This window comes from Prenolepis imparis, unplaced genomic scaffold, assembly GCF_030444845.1.
Source record: "Prenolepis imparis isolate NDT839.2.m4 unplaced genomic scaffold, iyPreImpa1.0 SCAF_5, whole genome shotgun sequence".
Taxonomy (NCBI): Eukaryota; Metazoa; Arthropoda; class Insecta; order Hymenoptera; family Formicidae; genus Prenolepis; species Prenolepis imparis.
The window spans coordinates 15,997,745-16,018,991 of record NW_028141163.1 but is presented as its reverse complement, the minus strand read 5'-3'; the positions used below and the strand labels follow the sequence as shown (position 1 = coordinate 16,018,991).

Below are 21,247 nucleotides of genomic sequence, written 5' to 3'. Positions count from 1 at the left end.
TGTTATTGATACTCCAATAATAGATAACATGAAATTCAGAAATAAAAAATAGATAACATAAAATCCGCAGCAACAAAAATTAAAAAATTTTATATAAAACACAGCTATATGATTTATTGTTTTGTCAATTTGAAGATAAAAAGGCTTATTTATAGATTCTGATCAAAAAATTTTCAAGTGCGCCTCATAAAAGATGATGGTCTTTTTCGTAATTACGAAACATTTCTTTAATAATTATTAATCATTTTTAAACGAAGTTCTTCTTTTTTCAGTTTTTTATCTATAATAAATTTTGAAATCTATTTTTAATAAAAATAGATTTGATATTATTATTAACATACATATTTACAGCTTTTTTAAATAAATTATATTCCTGTATTAGATAAAAAATGTTAAAGTTTTTAATTAAAAAAAATAATTGAGAGAAAGAGAGAGAGATTTATTTTGTGATATGTTACAATATCTAAAAAAGAGAAAAATGGAAAGAGAGCTTTATTTGCTTTCAAATAAAAAAGAATATTTTTATACAATGATAGATTAGCAATATTTATTTATTATGAAAGCATTATACAGACAAGGTGTTATACGTAGACGCAATCATTCATTCTATACGCGGTGTAGATAGGTTTGATCTCAGTCAAGCGTTGTCAATAATGAAGATACGACTCGAACAAAAGATTAGTCAACTTTATTCATGCTTCTTGCTTTACATTATCAGTTCTTGCGGCAAGTTTGTTGACAAAGCGCTTTGTACTGACAAGTGAATCGCGATCACTTTGTTATAAAAAATATTTATTTTATTTTAAAAATGAGCGGATACATTTTAATGCTCGACCGTTCTATTTTTAATTTTAGATATATCCAATAAAAAATATGCAAATTTATACTTGAGGAAAAAACGTTGTTCTCACAGACTGCTAAAATAGACCATATATTTTATTTTACTGAAAATTATTATCACAATTTTTTGCAAATCACTATTATAATAATATTATAAAAAAACCTGTTTATTAATAGAACAGAAAAGTTTTGAATAAATGTATTCAGTACATTCAGTATATTAATTCATTGACAAGAGATAAAATACATTACCATAAACGTTTTTTTATGACTAGTAGCATTATCAATTACTAAATGGCTCATATACGTGCAATATGTGCACATTATAAGAAAAAAAATCTAGCATATATAAAATTCAAATATTAATCTCTGATACTAATCTGAAATAATATGAAATAATTTTTCTATTGTGATAACACGTGTCTGCTATTTGTAAATTAATGTACAATTATTGTACATGTCTTTGTGATATTTTGCAATTTCAAGTTTTGCAATTTTAATTTCTTTTTTTTACAATATTTCACGTTTTCTTGCAGTCACTGATTATTATGCAAATGCGTCATGAAACTGCATTTGCATTATATATCACTTTTTCTTTTTTTTTATATATATATGTTATGAGTAATGTTATTATAATTAACACGATTACTCAGTTAGCAATGAGTAATCGCGTGCTGGGAGCAGTGATCTCTGATTCACCTGATCCAATATGCGATCGCCATCATCCGTGATACTTTTCACAAATACAAAGTGACAGAATCGTTGTTACACAAAAAAAGAACTATCGTTGTTTGACAAAGAATAAATTTTGGCGAAACAATACGAGATGATATACTTTCTGATTAACATGGATACGGTTAACATGAGCACATATAAAGCTTCTTTCACTGTCTGATTATTGTGTAGTCTTCTGTAACGAAAACAATGTGAGCGTTGTGGTTGAATGGTGACATTGATCGGTTCTTCGTCGCTTCTCTCATAATCGACGTCAACGACGATTTTATATGTCGCGCCCATCAGACCGATTTTGTCATGTATATTATGTTTAAGCCCACATAGAATAGTTTTCATTCTTAGATTTTTTCTCATTTATTCTCTCATTTACATCATCTTTTTTAATTTTTTTTTTATTCCATCAAACTTGTCCATTTTCTCACTTTAGGTTGCTCTTGTCATGCTTATATGCCATTTATATGTATTGATTATATGTAAGACAATTCCATTTCTTAAATTGATTGCGCAGTCTTATTACCTTTCACAATCAAACAAACTTTTATATTTTTTTATTTATGTTTTACTTTTTAAAAAATTTTACTATATTAAAATCTATGAATACTTATATAAAACATATAATAAAATTTATGAAATGTTTTATTAGCTTTATACTATAATTTTATATTTATTTTTATTAATTCCTTAAATCTGCCTTTTATTTAAAAGATAAACATAGTTATGACAATATTTTATTAATGCTCTTATTTATTTACTTTTATTTTACATTTTGAAAGATATGTACATAATTATAACGCTTTCCATAATGTAAAAAAAAAATCTTACTTATACATTCATAGCAATGTGTATCTATAGGAAATACATATAGTAGTAATATAGAGTAATCGATCATATTAATCCACGAATAATTTTTATAATGGTTATAATGCTTTGAATACAATGTCCCGTGTCGGTCACAAATTCAATAAGCAGTTTTAAGTTTAAATCATCAGCCAGGGTTTCAATACATACTGGGAGAGACTTGATCAAACTTAAGGGAAAAACCGAAAGGCTATCAGATAACGCAACGCCAATTAGTTCATTGATGTTTACCTTAGCTAATCCATTTGTGCCCTGAAAAAGTAAATATATTAAGTTAGAGATTTTTCAAAAAGTTTTTGTAACGATCCTAATTCCATCGATTGCAGAAAATTTGTAACTTCTTGAAATATCCAAATACATTTAAATATTTTTGAATACACAGTTAAATAGTTTGAAAATTTTACATTATTATTATGAAAGACTTTAAAATATTTAAAATAGGTAGAAATAAAAACTAATTTTTAAATATTTATGTTCATTACATTAAGGCACGAAGCTATGTTGAGAGGGCATTGCTGCAAGCATTGTAATATCTTCTGCGCATCTTCCGTCAGATTTTTCCGCACGCCATTTGCCAGATTGGACAATTTTGTTAGGTTTGCCGAAGTTGGTTCAGTTATTAAGCAAGAATTAAGAATTGATGATACTATAGTGATAATCTCAAGTCCCTCGTTAGGTAGTCTAATACATGGACTGAGGTCCGGAAATTTTGGTAGGGCTCCTTCTAAAATACTCTCAATACCGTTCTGTCACAATAAATATTTTTAAAAAATTAATATCTTACATTTTTCTAAATGCCATTATATCAGAGAAAAACCTCTTCTTCTTCGCATAAAATTTAATTCTTTTTAAATATAATGAGAGGAGAAGAAACAGAGAAAACTAAAAAAAGGGCGTTATGTTTTCGAAATAAATAAACCAAAATATACATAAAACAAATGTTTAGAATTTTATGTAAAGTATTAGTGATTAAATAAACTTGATAATTTTTTTTTTTAGAAAAAAAGAAATGCAAATTTATTCTATTAACTTTATTAAGCTTATTAAATTGCAGAAAACATTAATATTATTCTTTATATTAATTTATTGTGATATTATGCAGTATCAATATCAACGCATCTCAAAATGTTTTCATATTATTTTTACTTTTGTTATTTCTAATACAATAAATTTGCTTTCAACGTAGATTAAACATAAATACTGCTTTGAGAAATATAATCTGATACAATGAATAAAAAAAGTTATTAGCTCTATATTTCCGCGAATATAATAAAATAGAATATAGAAAAACTAATATTTAAAAAAATATAATGTTTCTTTATATTCTATTAACAGTTGTTTGACAATTACTAATTTGGCAAATATATGATCCAATCAGAAATACAACTTAACGATATACAATTTGATATATTTTTTATGTTTTGATACTTAAATTTATATTAAAATTTACATTTACCTTTACATCATTTATAAGACTTGCGATGTCACTTCCCCCTATTATTGAAGAATTAATAGAAGGTATAATATTCGGTAAGGGATTCTTTATAATATCCGGTAAGGGATTCTTTGTAATATTCGGTAAGGGATTCTTTATAATATCCGGTAAGGGATTTTTTATAATATTCGGTAAGGGATTCTTTATAATATCTGGTATGGAAGTCGGTATAATATTCGGTATGGGATTCGGTATGGAAGGTATCAGATTAAAACCTTTTACTTCTTGAAAGTTGAGCTGAAATTAAACGAATATATTACGAATATAATTAATAATATATTATAAATATATTAGTTTTATTATTAAATGTATTAATATTTAAAATGCGGTGAATATATACATGTAATTATTTTTAATAGGGATTATCATTTTTAATATGTATAAATTGTAATATAGCAGAAAAATAATAGCAAAATAATACCTACAATTTTTACTGAAAATTTTATATATTCAATTTTATTTTATTTGCTTTCCAATTTTTATGATGCAAACAACTAGTTTATATTTAAAAATCATGATACTTACGGAAGCAACGATGATGCAACTTATAGTGATGAGTTTTAACATTGTTGTTGATTCTGATGTATTGCACTTCACGAGTTTTCTAAAATAATATTTTTTCAAACTAAAATTCGCGAGTTTATATATAAGGTATCCACCTCCAACCTCTGTAAGATATCACTCAGACATGCAAATTAACTTGTCAAACTTCGAATTTTACATTCATATTACTACGCAGTCACACTAATTAGCTTAAATAAAAAATGATTTCAACGTACAAATGATTGCAACGTACGTGCATTACTTTTGTTAGAAAGAGCTTCATATTTTACTTTTATGATGTATTATATGTTTGTTGTTTCATAACACTTTAGATAACTAATGATAATTTTTTGCGTTTTACATATACACACACATATATACTATAATCAAATATATTAAATATATAATACACATATTATATAACAGAATCTGTTTCTGTGCAATAAATAAATGCAGTAAATTTTTAAAGAAAGTTTTGGAACACAGAAAATATTATGTGCTCAATAATTTTATCGAATAAATAATATTTTAAATATTATTATGCAATATATGCATAAAAAAAGAATTATTTTATTAACATTGTGCAGGGTAATATCACAATTTTTATGTAAGTCAGATAATACCTTATACATATATAGTAATGCTTTGTTTTTACACTTGTCAACAGCTTTTACATACCACAGCACGTATTGATTTCACAAGTTAAATGCGGACATTATCGTCCGGAAGTGCAGAGAATAAAGCCGTGGTTTTTCTTTGTGATCTCATTTTTTTATTTTGATATTAAATCACTTTTAATCTCAATATAAGAAGATATATTTCTGTTAACAATATCTATACATTATTGCCCTATATATGTACTACTTTGTTTTAGAGTGAAAAGATATAAATTTTTCTGAGACACGGCTTTATAAATTTTATTGTTACTTTCATTACTTTTCTTGATTGTTAGAAACTGCGCATTGGAATTACATAAATTATGGAAATTAAATTTTAAATAATATATAATAATACATTAGTAATAAGCAGACATTATTTCATTTTTTAACGTATGTTAATGATTATAATATATTCTAATTTCCGACTTTGAAATGGAAAGAAAAATTAATATATAAAAAAAATTTATTAACTATTAGGTTCAAGCGTATCAGAACATTTTTAAATATTATTATAAAAAATTATTAACAATTTGCAAGGTAGTGTTTTCTTACGTTTCTTATGTTTGAATATATATGCTAAGGTATTCAACAATATTTTTTTTTAATAAACCGAGGTGAATATTATTTTCTTTTATTATGTATGAGACTAAAGAGTTACTCTCACGCTTTCAATCTCATCCTTTCACTGGCTTTTTATTTCAATTCTATTTTTCAACATTTTATTTTCTCTTACATTTTCATTTTATCTCTTTTTCTTTCGCATCTGTGGAGCAATTGTTCCTATTCATTAATTTCATACACTTAAATATTATTGAAAGAATAGAGAAAGAAAGAAAGAAAGAGAGAGAGAGAAAAAGTGTATAAATATTATAATTTAAATATTGGATAAATTCTGTATTTTTTGTAGCATTCGATATCGAATAAATAATGCGAAATTTGCATTAAATAAAGTTTATTTTTATTGATAATTAAATAATGATAATTAAATAATGAAAATGTGTAAATGACAGGTAGTCATATAACAATTACATACGATAACAAGAAAAATGTTCTTATATATAAAATATTGATCAATGTCATCATATATACAATGAGATCTCTTTTTCTACGATTAATAGAAAATGCTTTGAAAACTTAGCTTTGTGATTTAAATCAATTTAAGACATTGTATGTAGACATTGTATGTAGTCGAGAGCGATAGTAGCTCTTAAGTGCTTTTAGATTAACTTTCGAGCGTTTTTCTTGTGTGCTCTTGCTCTGTATTTTGTCACTAGAATTCGCCGTTACAAATTTAATATTTTTTTTTACTATATCTCCATAATCAAATTACTGTGACTATCTTGAGGATAACAAAATAGAGATAGAAAAAATAGAATACTGTAAATACTATTGAATAAAATATCATATCGAATTTTATTCAAGCACGAATTCAAGTGAGACTTTAAATCGAATTCTTACGAGAACGAAATTGTAGCTCTTCGATGCGATAAACTGTAGAATTTTACAAAAACAAAATCAAACTTTTTGTAAGAAAAAATATATTTTTCTCTGATTATTTTATCATTCAAGTAAAGAGGGACTTTGTTAGGAAGAACATGAAAGAAAAGAAAACTGGAAATATCTATTTGCATCGCAAATATTTAACGATCAGTTTGGTTTTTCATAAAAATTTTGATATCTGCTGAATTTAGTTTCATAAAGAAATTTGTTGGATATATTTGAGGAAACATCTGGGAGAAATCTGAGATATTTGAAATGCTAGGTCACGGTATGTGACATTGTACGAGAAGGAAATCTAAAAATCTTTATATAGTTAATATAACTCTTGTATCTATAAATCTAATGCTTATTATTATTGCATTTTGCCCAAAAATATATAAACTTTAATTATTCTCATTGTCAATTTAATTCCGGTTATTGAAAAAAAATTTTATTTTTTCTTGCTTTTTGTGCATTTTTGAAACTGCATTTAATTCCTGCATCAATCAAGAGAAATTAAAAAATGTAGGCTCAATTAAAATTTTGCGCTTTTTTTTCGTATTTTTTATTTCAATTCAAATTGTACGCGTTTAATTAATTAGCCAGAGTTGCGCTGGATCGAAAGTGAAACATAACATCAGGATCAGTATACCATACCGATATGAAAATGCGAGCACGCTGATTGCCGTTAGAACCAGCCTCGCGAGACGCACACGCATGTGTGATATATATATGTGTGCCATGTATATATGCATGTATGTACGCTTACGCACGCGTTCGCGTTCATATACGTACGAGTTCACCCCTATAAAATATTCCCATAGGAAAGGCGCACGGGGTGTCGTGGGAACGGGCTCGCTCGATATAAAGTGCCGTGCACATTTTTATGGGGCGCGTAGACGTTCAAGTAGCACGGGGATTCCTTTGTAACGAATCGACGACGAGTCTCCTCGCCTGGGAGTCGCGACATCGAGTCAATCCAAATGAGAATATATTTTTCTTTCTTCTTTCGAAAGAGTATCATGGGAGATGCAACTCCAATTTTCTCGCAGAGCGTCTCGCGTTTGTTCTCGGCGAAATTCTTACTTTTACTCGCGAAAAAACATTTTAAATGAATGAAGTAAATTTTCTTTTCAATTAATTTTAATTCGACAAAACATTTGTTATAATAAACAGTATTATTACAAACAAACTTAAAACTTAACATTATTTTATAGGATCTAAGCAATAAAAAAATCTAAACAATAAAATCATTAATTTTTAACATGAATTTTTAATAAGAATTAAGTTTCAAGTTAATATATTTTAACATATTTATGTTTACATGTATAAAGTAATTTATTCTGACACTTTGGCTACTTAACTGTCAAATTTCAGAATATAAATCAAGATTCTTCTCTCTTTTTCTCTTCCAAAACAAAGACAATAAATTACTATTATTGCTATACTAAATCAAGTGCGCTATAAAGTTTTGATAAAATATCATTCACTAAAGCCTTGTCATCAAAGAATCATTAATTTCACGCTACTTTGCATACATTTGGAACTACAAAACCATTCTCTAATTGAATTTTTTCCGGTAGCTATTTAAACGAACTCAGCGTAAAACTATCTTTATTTCTATGATATATAGCGTTATATGTATATTAAAATAATTAAGGATCATAACATTAACAAACCATTAGCTAACTCATGATATTATATCACTTAAAAAATATAGGTGCGGTTTATTTACAAATGCAAACTTTTTTAAGGAACAGTTTCAGATATTATCTATTTAATGTGTGTGTGAAATATTAATGAAATCAGCAGAGTGTCATCTTTGAGATAATTTCTACATACATTAATATTGATATATGTATATATATTATATATTAATGATATATAGATATATATTAATGTTGGTACATAATGACATGTAATTTTTTTAACATCTGCGTAATATAAATTTCTATTTTTTCAGACAAAAACTGAATTGTTGGATCGGAATCTACAAAATTTTCGGTGAGTTTTTAATTGTTTTTCTTTAAAAATAAATACAGAATAGTAGAATAGGGTAGTAATAGAATAAACAGTAAAATCCACGCATCTGCTCGGACATTTTGATTCATTTCCTGTATATTGGAATATCGATCATATTCGATGTTTATGATATGTTCTTTGCACGAAATTTTGGGAGCACGCAATCATAAAGATAGATTAGAAACAAAAATAATAAAACATCACGCAATATTGTGTACCATGGTTTATGTGAATAGCAATTATATATACTTTCTACAGAAAAAGTATTCACAAATAATACATGAAATACGTAAATATATAAATAAATACAAAATAATTAAAAAAATTCGGTTAAAAACTATATTTGTTAAATTTTATCTTAACATGCAATATTGTAAAAAAATTTTTTTATTCTTCAAAAATTTCATATTACTCTTGATTAATCTACATATTAATCTATGTAATTATCTTGCCACGAATCAAATTACTAATAAACGTTGTATTAAAATATATCTTATATATCTTATAAGATATATTTTAATGCAACGTTTATTAGTAATTTGATTATATGTGCTAAGGATTAAAATTGCAACAAAAACTGACTCGCATTTGTTCAATTTAATTAAAGTGAAATCGATTTTAAATTCATTCAAGAATTCTTAATATATTGATTTCACATTATACATAATTTACATTACAGCGACCGAAAAACTTACTTATTGTTAGACGTGGATTTGAGTATTAAAATTATTACAATTTTTTTGGAATTTTAAAATATATATTATATGATTATACTATATTAAAAGATATAAGATTATATGATAAAATAAATATTTATATCCAAAATTAAAAAAAAATAATATAAGCTCTTAATATTTGCAAATATTATGAAATATAAAAATATATTAAATACATATATGATATATTAAAGAATATTATAAATGCATTCACACACATATATACTATAATATTCTATATTTTTTTCAAAAATAACATACACAGTTATTTTTTTAACATTAAAAATATTTTCATTTTCTTGCCAATTTAAAAGCTCAGAACTCTGACTAAAACTCTGAAAGAAACATTTCTATTTATTTTACATTGAAATATTTTACCGGCGATTCTTGTGTTAATTGAGGTGATAGGTTGATCATTAAGTCACTGCCGACTCATTATAAACCATCGACATAAAGGCCAATAATTTCCGCTGAAATTTCGCTGATACATCGCGAACCGCGATGTGTAAAATGCACTCATGTGAAACACATTTGAATCTTCTCGAACTTATTTGCTGAAATAGCTATTTATTACTTTACCGAATGTTCACGAAGCATTCGCTCATGAAACGAACTCGAAAATCAATTTATCTAACCGATCAACGTTTGATGACGCGCGCGAGGCCAATGACGAAATGTTATGCTTCGTTAATTGCCATAACCCGATTTCACATTGCGATTAAGCGCGTGTATATTCATCTATTCTCGTGTACAAATAACAATGCTATTCGTGGCTCTCTATTATTAAGCGGGACTTATTGTGTGAATCGTACACACCAAAGGAAAGGGACGGTTATGGGGCCTTGACTCAGAATTCCCATGACAGATCCTTCGTCTTCTTTCGCATTTCATTTTACGTTTAATAAAAATGGCACCTTTTAAAGCAAAGAGTAGTAAGATGTAGGAACGATTTACATCTTACCTATATCGAATGACTTCGATTTCTTCTGTCTTCTCTCGTGATAATTGAAAATAATGGGTGGGATTTGTCAATTACCACAAATTTCTTTGTCCATTTTAAAATGACTGCCTATCGGATATGATACTTAAAAGACTACGTTTGCATCATGCTTAATTTACTGAATCGCAGTTGATTTGCAGTAAGAAATGAGTAATGGTGGAGAAGAAAGCGCTCATTAGCGCGCAATCTCTTAACCGGTGAGACAGTCACGCTCAAAACAAAGGCAACCATCAAGTAAAATGAATAAGGTTGTTACTCTATTGTATAACTTACAGGGTGTTATTAACACGAATAAAACATTTCTCTGCCTGTAACAGCACCTTCTTTTATTAAGACTACATGATTATAGTATATGACATTTTATCAAACATTAATGCTAGCTTTGCGTAACTAATGTCATCATAGAAATTATTAATTATACAATATATATAATTAATAAAAATGGAAAAAAGAATAATAAGAATAGAAAAAAATTTAATATTAAATCTTAACTTACAAAAAAATGTTATTAAAGACCGTTTATTGTAAAGATCATTATATATATACATATATATATATATATATACATATATATATATATATATATATATATATATATATGCAAAATATAAATACAATTTTTCCGTGAAATAGAAATCTCTAGTAGATTTGAGTTTATTACACGCGATGTTCGTTGGAAAATGTTAACGTTTACGATCAAACGATTTAATTTCTTCGAACTGACCTGTTAAAATTTAATCGTTGTGGAAAGCAAACGCAATTCCTGCATCGCAATTAGCAAACACGTTAAACGCGTCAAACATTCCAGCGAATGATCCCTCCCATCTAGTTAACAGTATGCCAACGGATGCCGTACGGATGTCGTAATAAATAAATTTTAATTGGATATTTTAATACTTCCTCTCTCTGTCTCTTTCTCTAGGGACTCGTTTTAAATCGCATTATCGTATTTTGCCTCGTCAATCTCGATTTTAATCGGATTTCTTGCAAATATACATACGACTTGACCTCTTTGATTTTTAAAATTTCTATAATTGATAAAATTCTCTGACTTTTTCCCAAATAAAAACTTCTTATACTTCAAAAAGAATTCTAGCAGTTAAATATAAAAAATAGGAACCAAAATATATTTATTTATCATGATTTGAAAATAAAAATAACTCGTAGTTGTATTCAGTTATTACTTTAATATCTACGTTGAGGAAATTTTAGTTACGGACGGAATAAATCTTATTTTGATCATAAAACATAGTTGCATAATGTAATTACAATTGACTATATTAAAATTAAAATAATTTTTTAAATGTTTTTCCACATATTGAGTAAATATTATTATTATGTAATTTCGCGTGTATACGATATATTAAAGAAATATTTAAGCTTTAATTGACGTTTGCAATATTGTACCTATTTAGAAAGGCGTTTGAGAATACAGAGAGCTTGCTGCGCTTTAATTAATTGCCGAAGTAGGATAATTACGCCCGAAACTCTCCGACAATGGAGAGATGGTATGTGTATCGAAACACATGCCTTAGTATCGGTACCTGCCAGTTCGATATGCATGGGAATATACCGGCATGTGGTTTTGTCACGACCATATGGCGCATCCGTAAACGCACGTGCGAGAGAGAATAGAAAGACACGTATTTTTTTATATAGAACACTATTATCTCTCATGAAGAAACATTTGCACTATTGATTAAAGACTGAGAGCGTGCATTGAAACGAATGTAACAAACTTAATAATATTTTAATAATGATATATAATTTTATTAATAGAAATTTTAACACGATATATTATCTTAAAAGTACATTAAAAGTAACATATCTCTTTGTTAAAAGATTGTCCTATTTATATATCATATGTTGTAACTGAATGAAAATTTTATAGTGAGATATATTCAATGAATTTATTTATGATGAAATTTATTCGGTTACGAACCGACAGTTAAAGTGATATAATGCATTCTTCTATGAAATGCAAATATCCGTCTATTGACACAGATATATTTTGCAATAGTATGTTATACTCCCAAAACCGCTTATATTATAGATAATATTTTCATATCTAAAAATGGCAAACAACACACCATAACTTATGTTAAACAAGTATTTCAAATTTGCTTATACATGATTATAATTTGTAAATAAATACATTTAATTTAATATCTTCATTATGCTTTTTAAATTCATATTTAATTATGATATATAAATTCGTATTAATTATAGTATTTAAAATATTTTAAAATAATATGAATGTATATATAGTAATGGAATACTTGTTTATAGAAAACATCTCAATATAATAAATATTAAAATTTTATCAACTTAAAAATATTGGAAAATTTATTATACTCTCGAAAGTCTTCTCTGTTGAAGGAAAGTTTTTTTCATCAAATTTGCTGGAAAATTTAATATTCACTAAAAGAATTGAATATAAAAAATTGATAAATGAAAAACGAGCATGAAACATGACATTGTAGATCAATATAATTCTCAGTATTTTTAAAGTTTAAAATACATTAGAGCCTCATATATACTATATACCAACAAATTGATATTTATTTCCTAATATCGTTATTATTATTTTTGCAATTTTAACATCACTCGCCAGTCGAATATTAAAGGCCCACATCATGTCCAAAATTGGAACATAAGATATCTTTAAGACATATTTAAGAAGTCTTATGATATGATATCCAGAAGACATCTTAAAAATATCTTAAAGATATCTTGTGCGCCGATTTTGGACATGGTGCTGTTTGGGGCAGATTCGAACAACCATGAAAGATGCTAACATAAAGGGCTACCGAAATAGCAATGCAATCGCAGTTGCAGGTCTCAACAGAAGTATGTTGGGAGTCACCCTTCAATCGGCGAGACACAAGTGTACCTACCGTTCGTTGTTCTTTACACCTGTGCTCACGCATATCGCTCCGATATTTCGAGTGTGCGTGCGTTACGACGTATTGTGAAACTCTCATATATGCGTATATCGCGCGTAATGCGAAAAAAATCCGACCGAAATAGTCGCAGCTGGGCGACACGTTATTGCGGTTCGCGACCTTTTTCGAAGCGGAGATTTTTGCCGCATGCAAAAGGAACAGAACGACAATCAGTCTGTGTTAAAACAGTATTATCTCAATTGCTTATGCCATTATTATGCAACATGATCATATATGTGTCGAGTTGAAAAAAAATAAAAGACGAGACTACATTTAATTTTGTTGGTCAAAGTTATATATATTTTTTTTGCCGACAAAAATAGAATCCGACATTTGTGTTTTATGTGGTTCTTAAGGACTGTAAGAAGAATGAGACATTTATTTTTCAGAACCTTGAGCCATTTAAATACCTTTTATATTTTCGTACTATTGAGAACTCTTCGCAATGCTAGAAAGAAACAAAATGTACTTATGTCTTTTATCTATCTACTATATATTTTAAAAAGCTCTTTCTTTTCTATATTTTTTTCTATATCTTTTTTATATTTTTTAAAAAGCTTTTATCATATGCTAATTAAATATAATTAAATTCGCGTCATTAATTATTTTGACAAAATTACTAGCCGCTTCTATAAGATCGATTAAATGAAAACATAAAACTTTTAAGATTCAATGTGGTCGTTTACTTATTAAAAGTAGAGAACCTCTAGAACAAACTTCCTGCATTTAAGTCCAAAGATGTAGGAGAGCAAAGGCAGATGTTGAGTTTCTTTCGTCATCTTTGTCGCGCCCTTAAACGCGAAAAATAAATCCTGTATCGCAGCTGCTTGGAGAAAAAGTGAGGAAGCATGTCATTGAGAAATTTTAGTGCCGTTAAATGTTACCTATATCTTGCTTAATTAAGTCTTAAGGCATGTATAATTTGCTTGAAATCTCATTTAAATTTAACAAGAATACGATCTCCAGTCTTAAATACATCAGCTTTAAACTGTGTGGAATAGATTAAATAATCCTAGTCAAATTAATAATTTATTTTTACGTAATATTAATTAATTAATTTAATTATTCTTGACTGACTTTCAGCCATTATTTAACATGTTTTATATCGTTTTCTATCAGCAACATGCCATATAGCATTAAACTCTGCAAGGTTCTTTGACCCTGAGTGAGATTTAAATTTTTACAAGTTGCGATTGCTTCTTTTCAACAATTGCTCTATGTATTTTCGATTTTAATTTACGTAACGAGAAATATTTGTCACAAATATGAAAGAAATAAATTCGATAGGCTTTCCGCAATGAGAAATGTCATAATTTTTCGATATTTTTCATCGAATTGTCGAATATCCAAAATCAAAACAGATTCTATAGGGCAAGAGGGATCACACTAAACGGAGAGAGATGCGTTGAACTCCGCGATAAACTTCTCTCGGTCGTGTCTCAGCAGATGTACGAGCATTTGCCGCGGCAGCTGCTTCTCTCATCGCCGTAAACTTCGGATATCCACCCCGGCTCTTCGCTTCGCATTGACCCCGAACATCCTCGGTCTCGGTAACCTAACGTCAACTGCAAAAGATCGCAGCGGCGATTTCTGGATCGCGTCGATGTAAATTTCTCGAGCTAGCTCGAGAACCGAGCTCGGATCGTCCTCGGAAGGTGTAATCACGCGAAAACCGGTTTTACGTGATTGAACCTCGAACAGAAAGGTCGGGGTACTTTTAGCACTAGCTATATCCCTGAGATTCGTAAGGTAGGGAGAAGAAAACAACCTGGATCTGACTCAGGCTAAGGCATTCATTCGTTGGAAAGAAGAGGAAGGACTTTTATATATGGTTGCTTTCAAACAGGGTTGTGCTTTGTACTATATACCTTCCCGAAATTTTATATAAAATATATTGTTCGTAATATATGCCATACAACCTGTGTATTTATGCACATACGCTTGTAAAAAATGATACGAAACGTTTAATCAGTTTTAATCTCAATTTTTAGTTCCATGGTTCGGGAAATTATAAACGCATGTATAAAACATAATATGTAAAAAAAATTGTAAAATTTATAAGCTTACTATTTACAAAAGCATATTTTTCAATAATTTTTCTAAAAATATACAGAAATTTACCGACAAAAATCGAGGATTAAAATTTTAAAAATTTACATATAAAAATACGATCTTGTTTAAAATGGATTCATCAAACGTAGGATGTCTACGTAGCAATATTCAGCATATTGTAATTAAATATCGCAGGTATTTGTCAAGCAAACATAAGTGAGTATTATGATAAAGTTTCTTCGTGGAGGAAGGATCTTGTAATTCTATGTCGGTCCCTGACAAGCGACAGTGAGTGGGATAGAGAGACCTGGGCCCATTGGACCCTCGGCATTCGCGTCTGTGGAGTCTCTCAGGGAGGGTTGCCGTGTATCCGTTGTGGGACAGGCTCGCTTGTGCCCAAGAATATATGCCATCGAACAAACTCTTCTCGTACCAGATATCGGTGAAAGTCCGCAATGTTGCGTCGCGTCGTTCTCCGCGGCAAAAGTGCAATGGTGCGACTGTGTACTTCCTTCAAATCTGAATTTCATTGACAAGTGCTCGTTCAAGTTCCACGTTTTTTTTTCCGTAAAATTATTACGTTGTTGAATCATCTACCTGTGTCGCCCGTGAGTCCCCGTCCAGATGGCGTGTTCGTTATTGCGTGAAAGCGTTGAGCGTTCATTTGAAAGCCGTAGGCATCGTCACCGCCCGTTGGATTACCTGACAAATTCTTCTCTACCTGAATTATCAAACACTTATTAAACGACGTGAATATTTTTGTTGATTTTTTTTTAATAACACTCGTTGATGTGTGTTCGGATTTCATCGTGCTGCGTGGTCTCCTCCGTTTTATTTGTTTAGATAAATTGGAAATAGAAAGAAGTGACGAATAAAATTCTTCCAAGAGTGATCTTTCCGAAAAATCGTCAGACGACCGGATTCTACGAAGAATAACGTCAAACGTACTTTCCAGTTCCGGTGGGGTCGCCGGAAGTAACTGAGCGTGACGGTGACGGGGCTAACGGAAAAACGTGGGAACTCGCATCGCACAGCGCAGCACTCTACCGCTGCTTTAGTTGGTCCACGCTAAACGAGCTCGTGGATAATCGCATTATACACTTTGCGACAAATGTTGCTCTATCGCGAGAAAACTTCCATCGCTACCATCGTGTTTAAGTCCTTCCTCGCATTGGTCGCGGTATAAATGAAAACGAGTACAGCACAAAAGAGTTTCCGTACAGAAAAAAAGAAAGGAAAAAAAAGTTAACGAAAGAGAACAACTTGTTTATTGCTGGGATGATGCCTTAATTGCCTCGTCGGAAGCACTCAACGGCTATTCAATTAGATAGGTGGGAAAACATTGTATCGATTAAACTGTGAAAGGTCCACGATAAGGGAATTCGCAAGAGAGCGAGTCCATAAAATACACCGAAGTCTCCTTCCGCCGTGACCTTATTAATTAGCGCGTTAAGGCAGCGCGAAGTCAGTTTAATTGAATGTGCGCGTGGTATCTCTCCAACTCCGAGAGGAAAGATCCAACTGCAGGGTTTAAATACCGGATACTCGAAAGTTGAATGGAGTTAGTTCTAGTCTCAAATGAGTTTCTGATCGTCCGAGTAAATTTTTCATTTATACACAGTTGAATAATTTGCAATAGTTCGAGAAATTCGCATTAGAAGTGTCTTAGAAGATCACACGACGTCGATTCAAGAAGGATGAAAAACGAAATCCGCTAAAGAGCGAGAAGAGTACGATCGGAATTCGCGATGATAGATATATTGAGGACGCACGCAATCATCGTTTATAAATAACAAAACGGAAAAAGATCGCGTAAGGAAGCATCATCGCACAAGACAAAGCTATAACTGCATTGTAACCTGGCGTGCAGTAAAATACGCGGTTCCCGCTGATTGTCCGCGAAGGTGTTCTGCGGTATCTGTTTGCGACCTGCAGGCTGAAAAGAGACAGAAGAGCGAAGGCATTCGGAGAGAAGAAGGACTTAGTCGCGGGACCAGATACGAAGAGGAGAGACTGATCGAAATCCCACTCTTCTCTAGGTAGAATCTGTGACGTCAGCCTGGAGCAAGTTGCATGACCAGTTTGCTGGTTAAAAAAAAGAGGCAAAAGAGCAGAAGAAAAGGAAGAAAAAAAAGAGGAAGGAGAGCGGGAGAGATATAGGAGGAGGCAATAGTCTTCTCTCTCACATTCATCCGCGGTTGCGTTTTTACCGGTCGGCTCTCTCTACAGCATCTCGCGCCGCCATGTCATCCGCGCACCACGACATCCATCAGCAGCAGTAACGCGTTTTCCCCTACTTCTCTCTTCTTTCTCTCTCTATCTGTCTTTTCGCAGCATTCATTCAGTGTGGCAGTTGTGCCGGACTAAAATTACCCCCGGTCGGCTGATCGCTGCGATCTAAGCGCGAGCAAAGTGCTCTCTCCAGCGTGGAACGTTTCGGAGCCTGTCGCAACCAGGAGGCGCATCTCTTGATGGCGGTTGTGATGCATCGAATGTGTGAAACAGACGTCGCGTAACACCGGACCAGTGATATAATCGTTTTGTGATATGATCGAGAAGCCTTGCGCTCGGTATGTCGTTCTTGATGAGGTGCACGTCATTCTGAACGGGCTGATGAATAATACAGGCATTCGGAGTCTATATAGCGGAGGTGAAAGAGACCGAAAGGTCATCCGTTGACGAATCGATGTATAGACTCGCGTAATACTTAGTGAATCTTTCCTCATCGTTTAGGGATCTCGAAGAGAAACTTGTCAATTTTTTCTCTCTCTCTCTCTTTCGACGTGTAAAAGATAAACGTGTTAAGGGTCACACTTGTATATCAGTGCACATGAATGTCGTTGAACGATAGTTGGATACTGCGAATGGTTCACCAAAGATACTTAACATTCCCAACAGTTCATTGTATTTGGATACTTGAAGCGAGTGATACTGTTCATCGTGAAAACATCGCTGCTCGAGAGAAATGGGAAACCACCCATCCGCCCACCAGCCACTCGAGAGGGCTACCAGCCATGCTGGAAATGGTCTTCGTCTCTCGGTACGTCATCGGTGTTGTTTTTTTATGTCAACTATAACGTTTACGGTTACTTGCGCGTGCTTCACCAATGTCTGCGATATGAGAACGAAACTGTCGTGCACGTGTACATACACACGTGATGGCTGGAACTATAGAATATTGCTTTAACTATACAATATTTCATTCAAATTGCATCAAGCTGCATAATATCCATCGGTATCATCCCCTTTTGCCACAATTTCTCGTCTAAAATTTCATAAATATGGAATTATTTAAAATCGAATATGAAAAAGTAAGCGTAGAGATTTTAATTTAGTTCAAGTGCATTTCAATGCACTTTTAACTTGAGGGGTTTAAATTTGTCTAGCTTTAGCTTTATCGAAACATTCAATATTGGTAGCTCAAAGCTTGTGAAAACAGTATTCAACCGATATTCAAATCGATAATCAAACTCTGCACAAAACAAATTATTTCAAAATTTAGAGAAAATACACTCTTAAAGTTTGATATATCTTACGGAACAACCTGTATTGCAACTTAATTAAAGTGAAGAGAATACATTTATTTTTAAATTAGATTGTATAATTTCGAATTTTTTCTGTGCGTTCTTTCAAATGGAATTGGATCGAATATATTAATTCTGCAATTTTAATTTCTCTTTTTCTTGATGTTACTTTGCATATTCATAAAGAAAGAAATGACAAATATTAGCTAAAAATCATTATTATAAAGAACAGATAAAAAATTTGTTAGTCTTTATATTAATATTATCAAAGAGAAATATACATTATGCAATTTACTATTTCTAATTCTAATTAAGCTATTTATAAATCAACAAATAAATCTTAACAATTTTATATTCTTTAGATAATTCATTATCTTTTTTCGTATTCACAAAAATAAATTATAATATTCTCTTTATTATTTCTTAAACTTGAAGGGTTTAAATTTATCTAGCTTTAGCTTTATCGAAATATTCGATAAAATTTCTAAAACTTTCACATAGTTTTGATTATCAATTTTCTTTTATGAATTAATCGGAAGTACTTCATCTATATGTGTATAATCAAAATTATTACAATTATTATAGTACAGTATATCTTTGTTTTTTTTTACTTTTGCTTATTTATAATTGTAGTTACGCTGTCATCGCGACAAAATCCATGAGTATTAACATGAATCGTAAAATTGCATGGTCATGGCGTGACCATCAACGTTTTTCCTTTCAAGTGTTTTGTGAACAAGCATATGAAGGGACGATTTATTCCACGCTTCATAAAATCTGAGATTTGCAGCCGTCGGAAATGACGGTTTGCCCTTCTTATTGCTTCCATTTTTCACCCTTCATCGCGCCCCATACATCCTTACTTCTCATTTTATTCTCGCAATCTTCTACATACAGTGAATTAAACATTTATTCATATATTTTTAAATATTAAAAATGTTTGTTTTCTCCTCCTTTCTTTTGAATATTTAATACAACAATTTATTATATCTCTTATTTGTTTTTATGCTATTATAATCACTATTCATATCATAACTATATAAAGTATTCTATCCATTCAAACAAAATAGAGATAAAGAAAATTTAAGATATTTTTTACTTTAGATTGCAATTTACAGAATATTAAGATTTGTCTACAGATTATTTTATAGATGCCTTAATTTTAATGACACTATGTATTAAATTCTTATTTTCTTGTCCCTTTTTTTGGAAGAACGATTCTTTTTAGAAAATTAGATACTAAAAGTATAAGTCGTACAACTGTCATATAACTTTGTTAAAAATTTATGAATATGGATATAGGTGGAATAAAATCGACCCTTTTTGGAAGAACGATTCTTTTTAGAAAATTAGATACTAAAAGTATAACTCGTAGAACTGTCATATAACTTTGTTAAAAATTTATGAATATGGATATAGGTGGAATAAAATCAAATATTCGTTACTAATATTGCTGACTGCACATCTCAGATATTTCTGATAACGCGAAACTTCATTAATCAGAAGACGTGACGTCAATCGCACCGGTCGTAGCATGACTAATATATGTCATTTTCGTTATGGACGTTTCGTGTCGTCGTGAACATTACAATCAGCTTGTGAGAATTCGATTTCCGTGACAATCGCGCATTCTCATGCGCTTAGAAGTCCTGACGCAGATCCTTGGTCCGCTCGTCGAGACCGTCAATGCGCCATGTGAATTATATAAGCTCGCGTATCTCACTTTGTGGATCTAGATTTCATAGACGGAATGACGCACTTCATGCATGACGATTTCTCAACAGCGAAAATGACGGTACAACGAGGTGCGGTTGACGCTCGCGTTTCAATGACCTTTGCTGGTCGAGCACGTGTCACATTTGGCTCGGCAGAATCGACATTTTGTTCATTGAATACGATAACGTTCAATTTATCGTTGCGAAAAGCTTACAACATGCCACGCATATATAGTAAGCATTAAAAATAAAATTTCGGAGCATTAAAAAACAATTTACATATACCTACGTGTTACACGAGTAACTATCACGCGAAATTTCGTGAAATAAAGATATTCTATTAGAAAATGTTTAATTTCTTTCTCTTTTGACATAACATAATAATGAAAAGTAATTTAAATTTTTTCTTTCACTGTATGCAGTCTTCACTTTGATCTTCATTCTTTTAGATTAAGATCTGTCAGTAATGCAGCTTTATTTTATTATTTTATACACAGAGATATATTTAATTAATATTTAATTAATATTTAAATTTTCAATCTTTTTTAAAGATCGTAATTTAAAAGAAATATATTAATACTTATACATATATTTACATATTTGACAAATACATACAATTTAATGTAATTTAAGGGTCAAGAATTTATAAAAGTATTTTAATATT

General features: G+C 30.4%; 2 protein-coding genes across 9 annotated transcripts in view; one reads left to right on the top strand and one right to left on the bottom strand.

Moving 5' to 3' along the window:
- The window catches only part of Numb (NUMB endocytic adaptor protein), a 62,678-nt gene that overhangs the window by 21,679 nt on the left and 19,752 nt on the right, over nucleotides 1-21,247 (top strand). For 3 of the 8 annotated variants that reach the window (XM_083038269.1, XM_083038267.1, XM_083038268.1), the window contains one exon: nucleotides 8,573-8,613. The exons of 3 other annotated variants lie outside the window; for them this stretch is intronic. Coding sequence is in view for 2 of the 5 variants with exons in the window: in XM_083038264.1 (XP_082894390.1) it covers nucleotides 18,310-18,384 (75 nt within the window). In the remaining 3 variants the exon portion in view is untranslated. Of the gene's footprint in view, nucleotides 1-8,572; nucleotides 8,614-15,662; nucleotides 18,385-21,247 lie in introns of those variants that run through there. 2 more of the 8 variants (XM_083038264.1, XM_083038265.1) reach the window with 2 other exon arrangements.
- On the bottom strand, nucleotides 2,302-4,607 carry LOC145936299 (uncharacterized). Its single transcript, XM_083038364.1, has 4 exons — nucleotides 4,454-4,607; nucleotides 3,890-4,165; nucleotides 2,916-3,179; nucleotides 2,302-2,685 (listed from the first exon to the last, which is right to left on the bottom strand). Exons 1-4 carry the CDS (start codon nucleotides 4,493-4,495, stop codon nucleotides 2,461-2,463), a joined length of 807 nt encoding a protein of 268 aa, XP_082894490.1. The 5' UTR covers nucleotides 4,496-4,607; the 3' UTR covers nucleotides 2,302-2,460.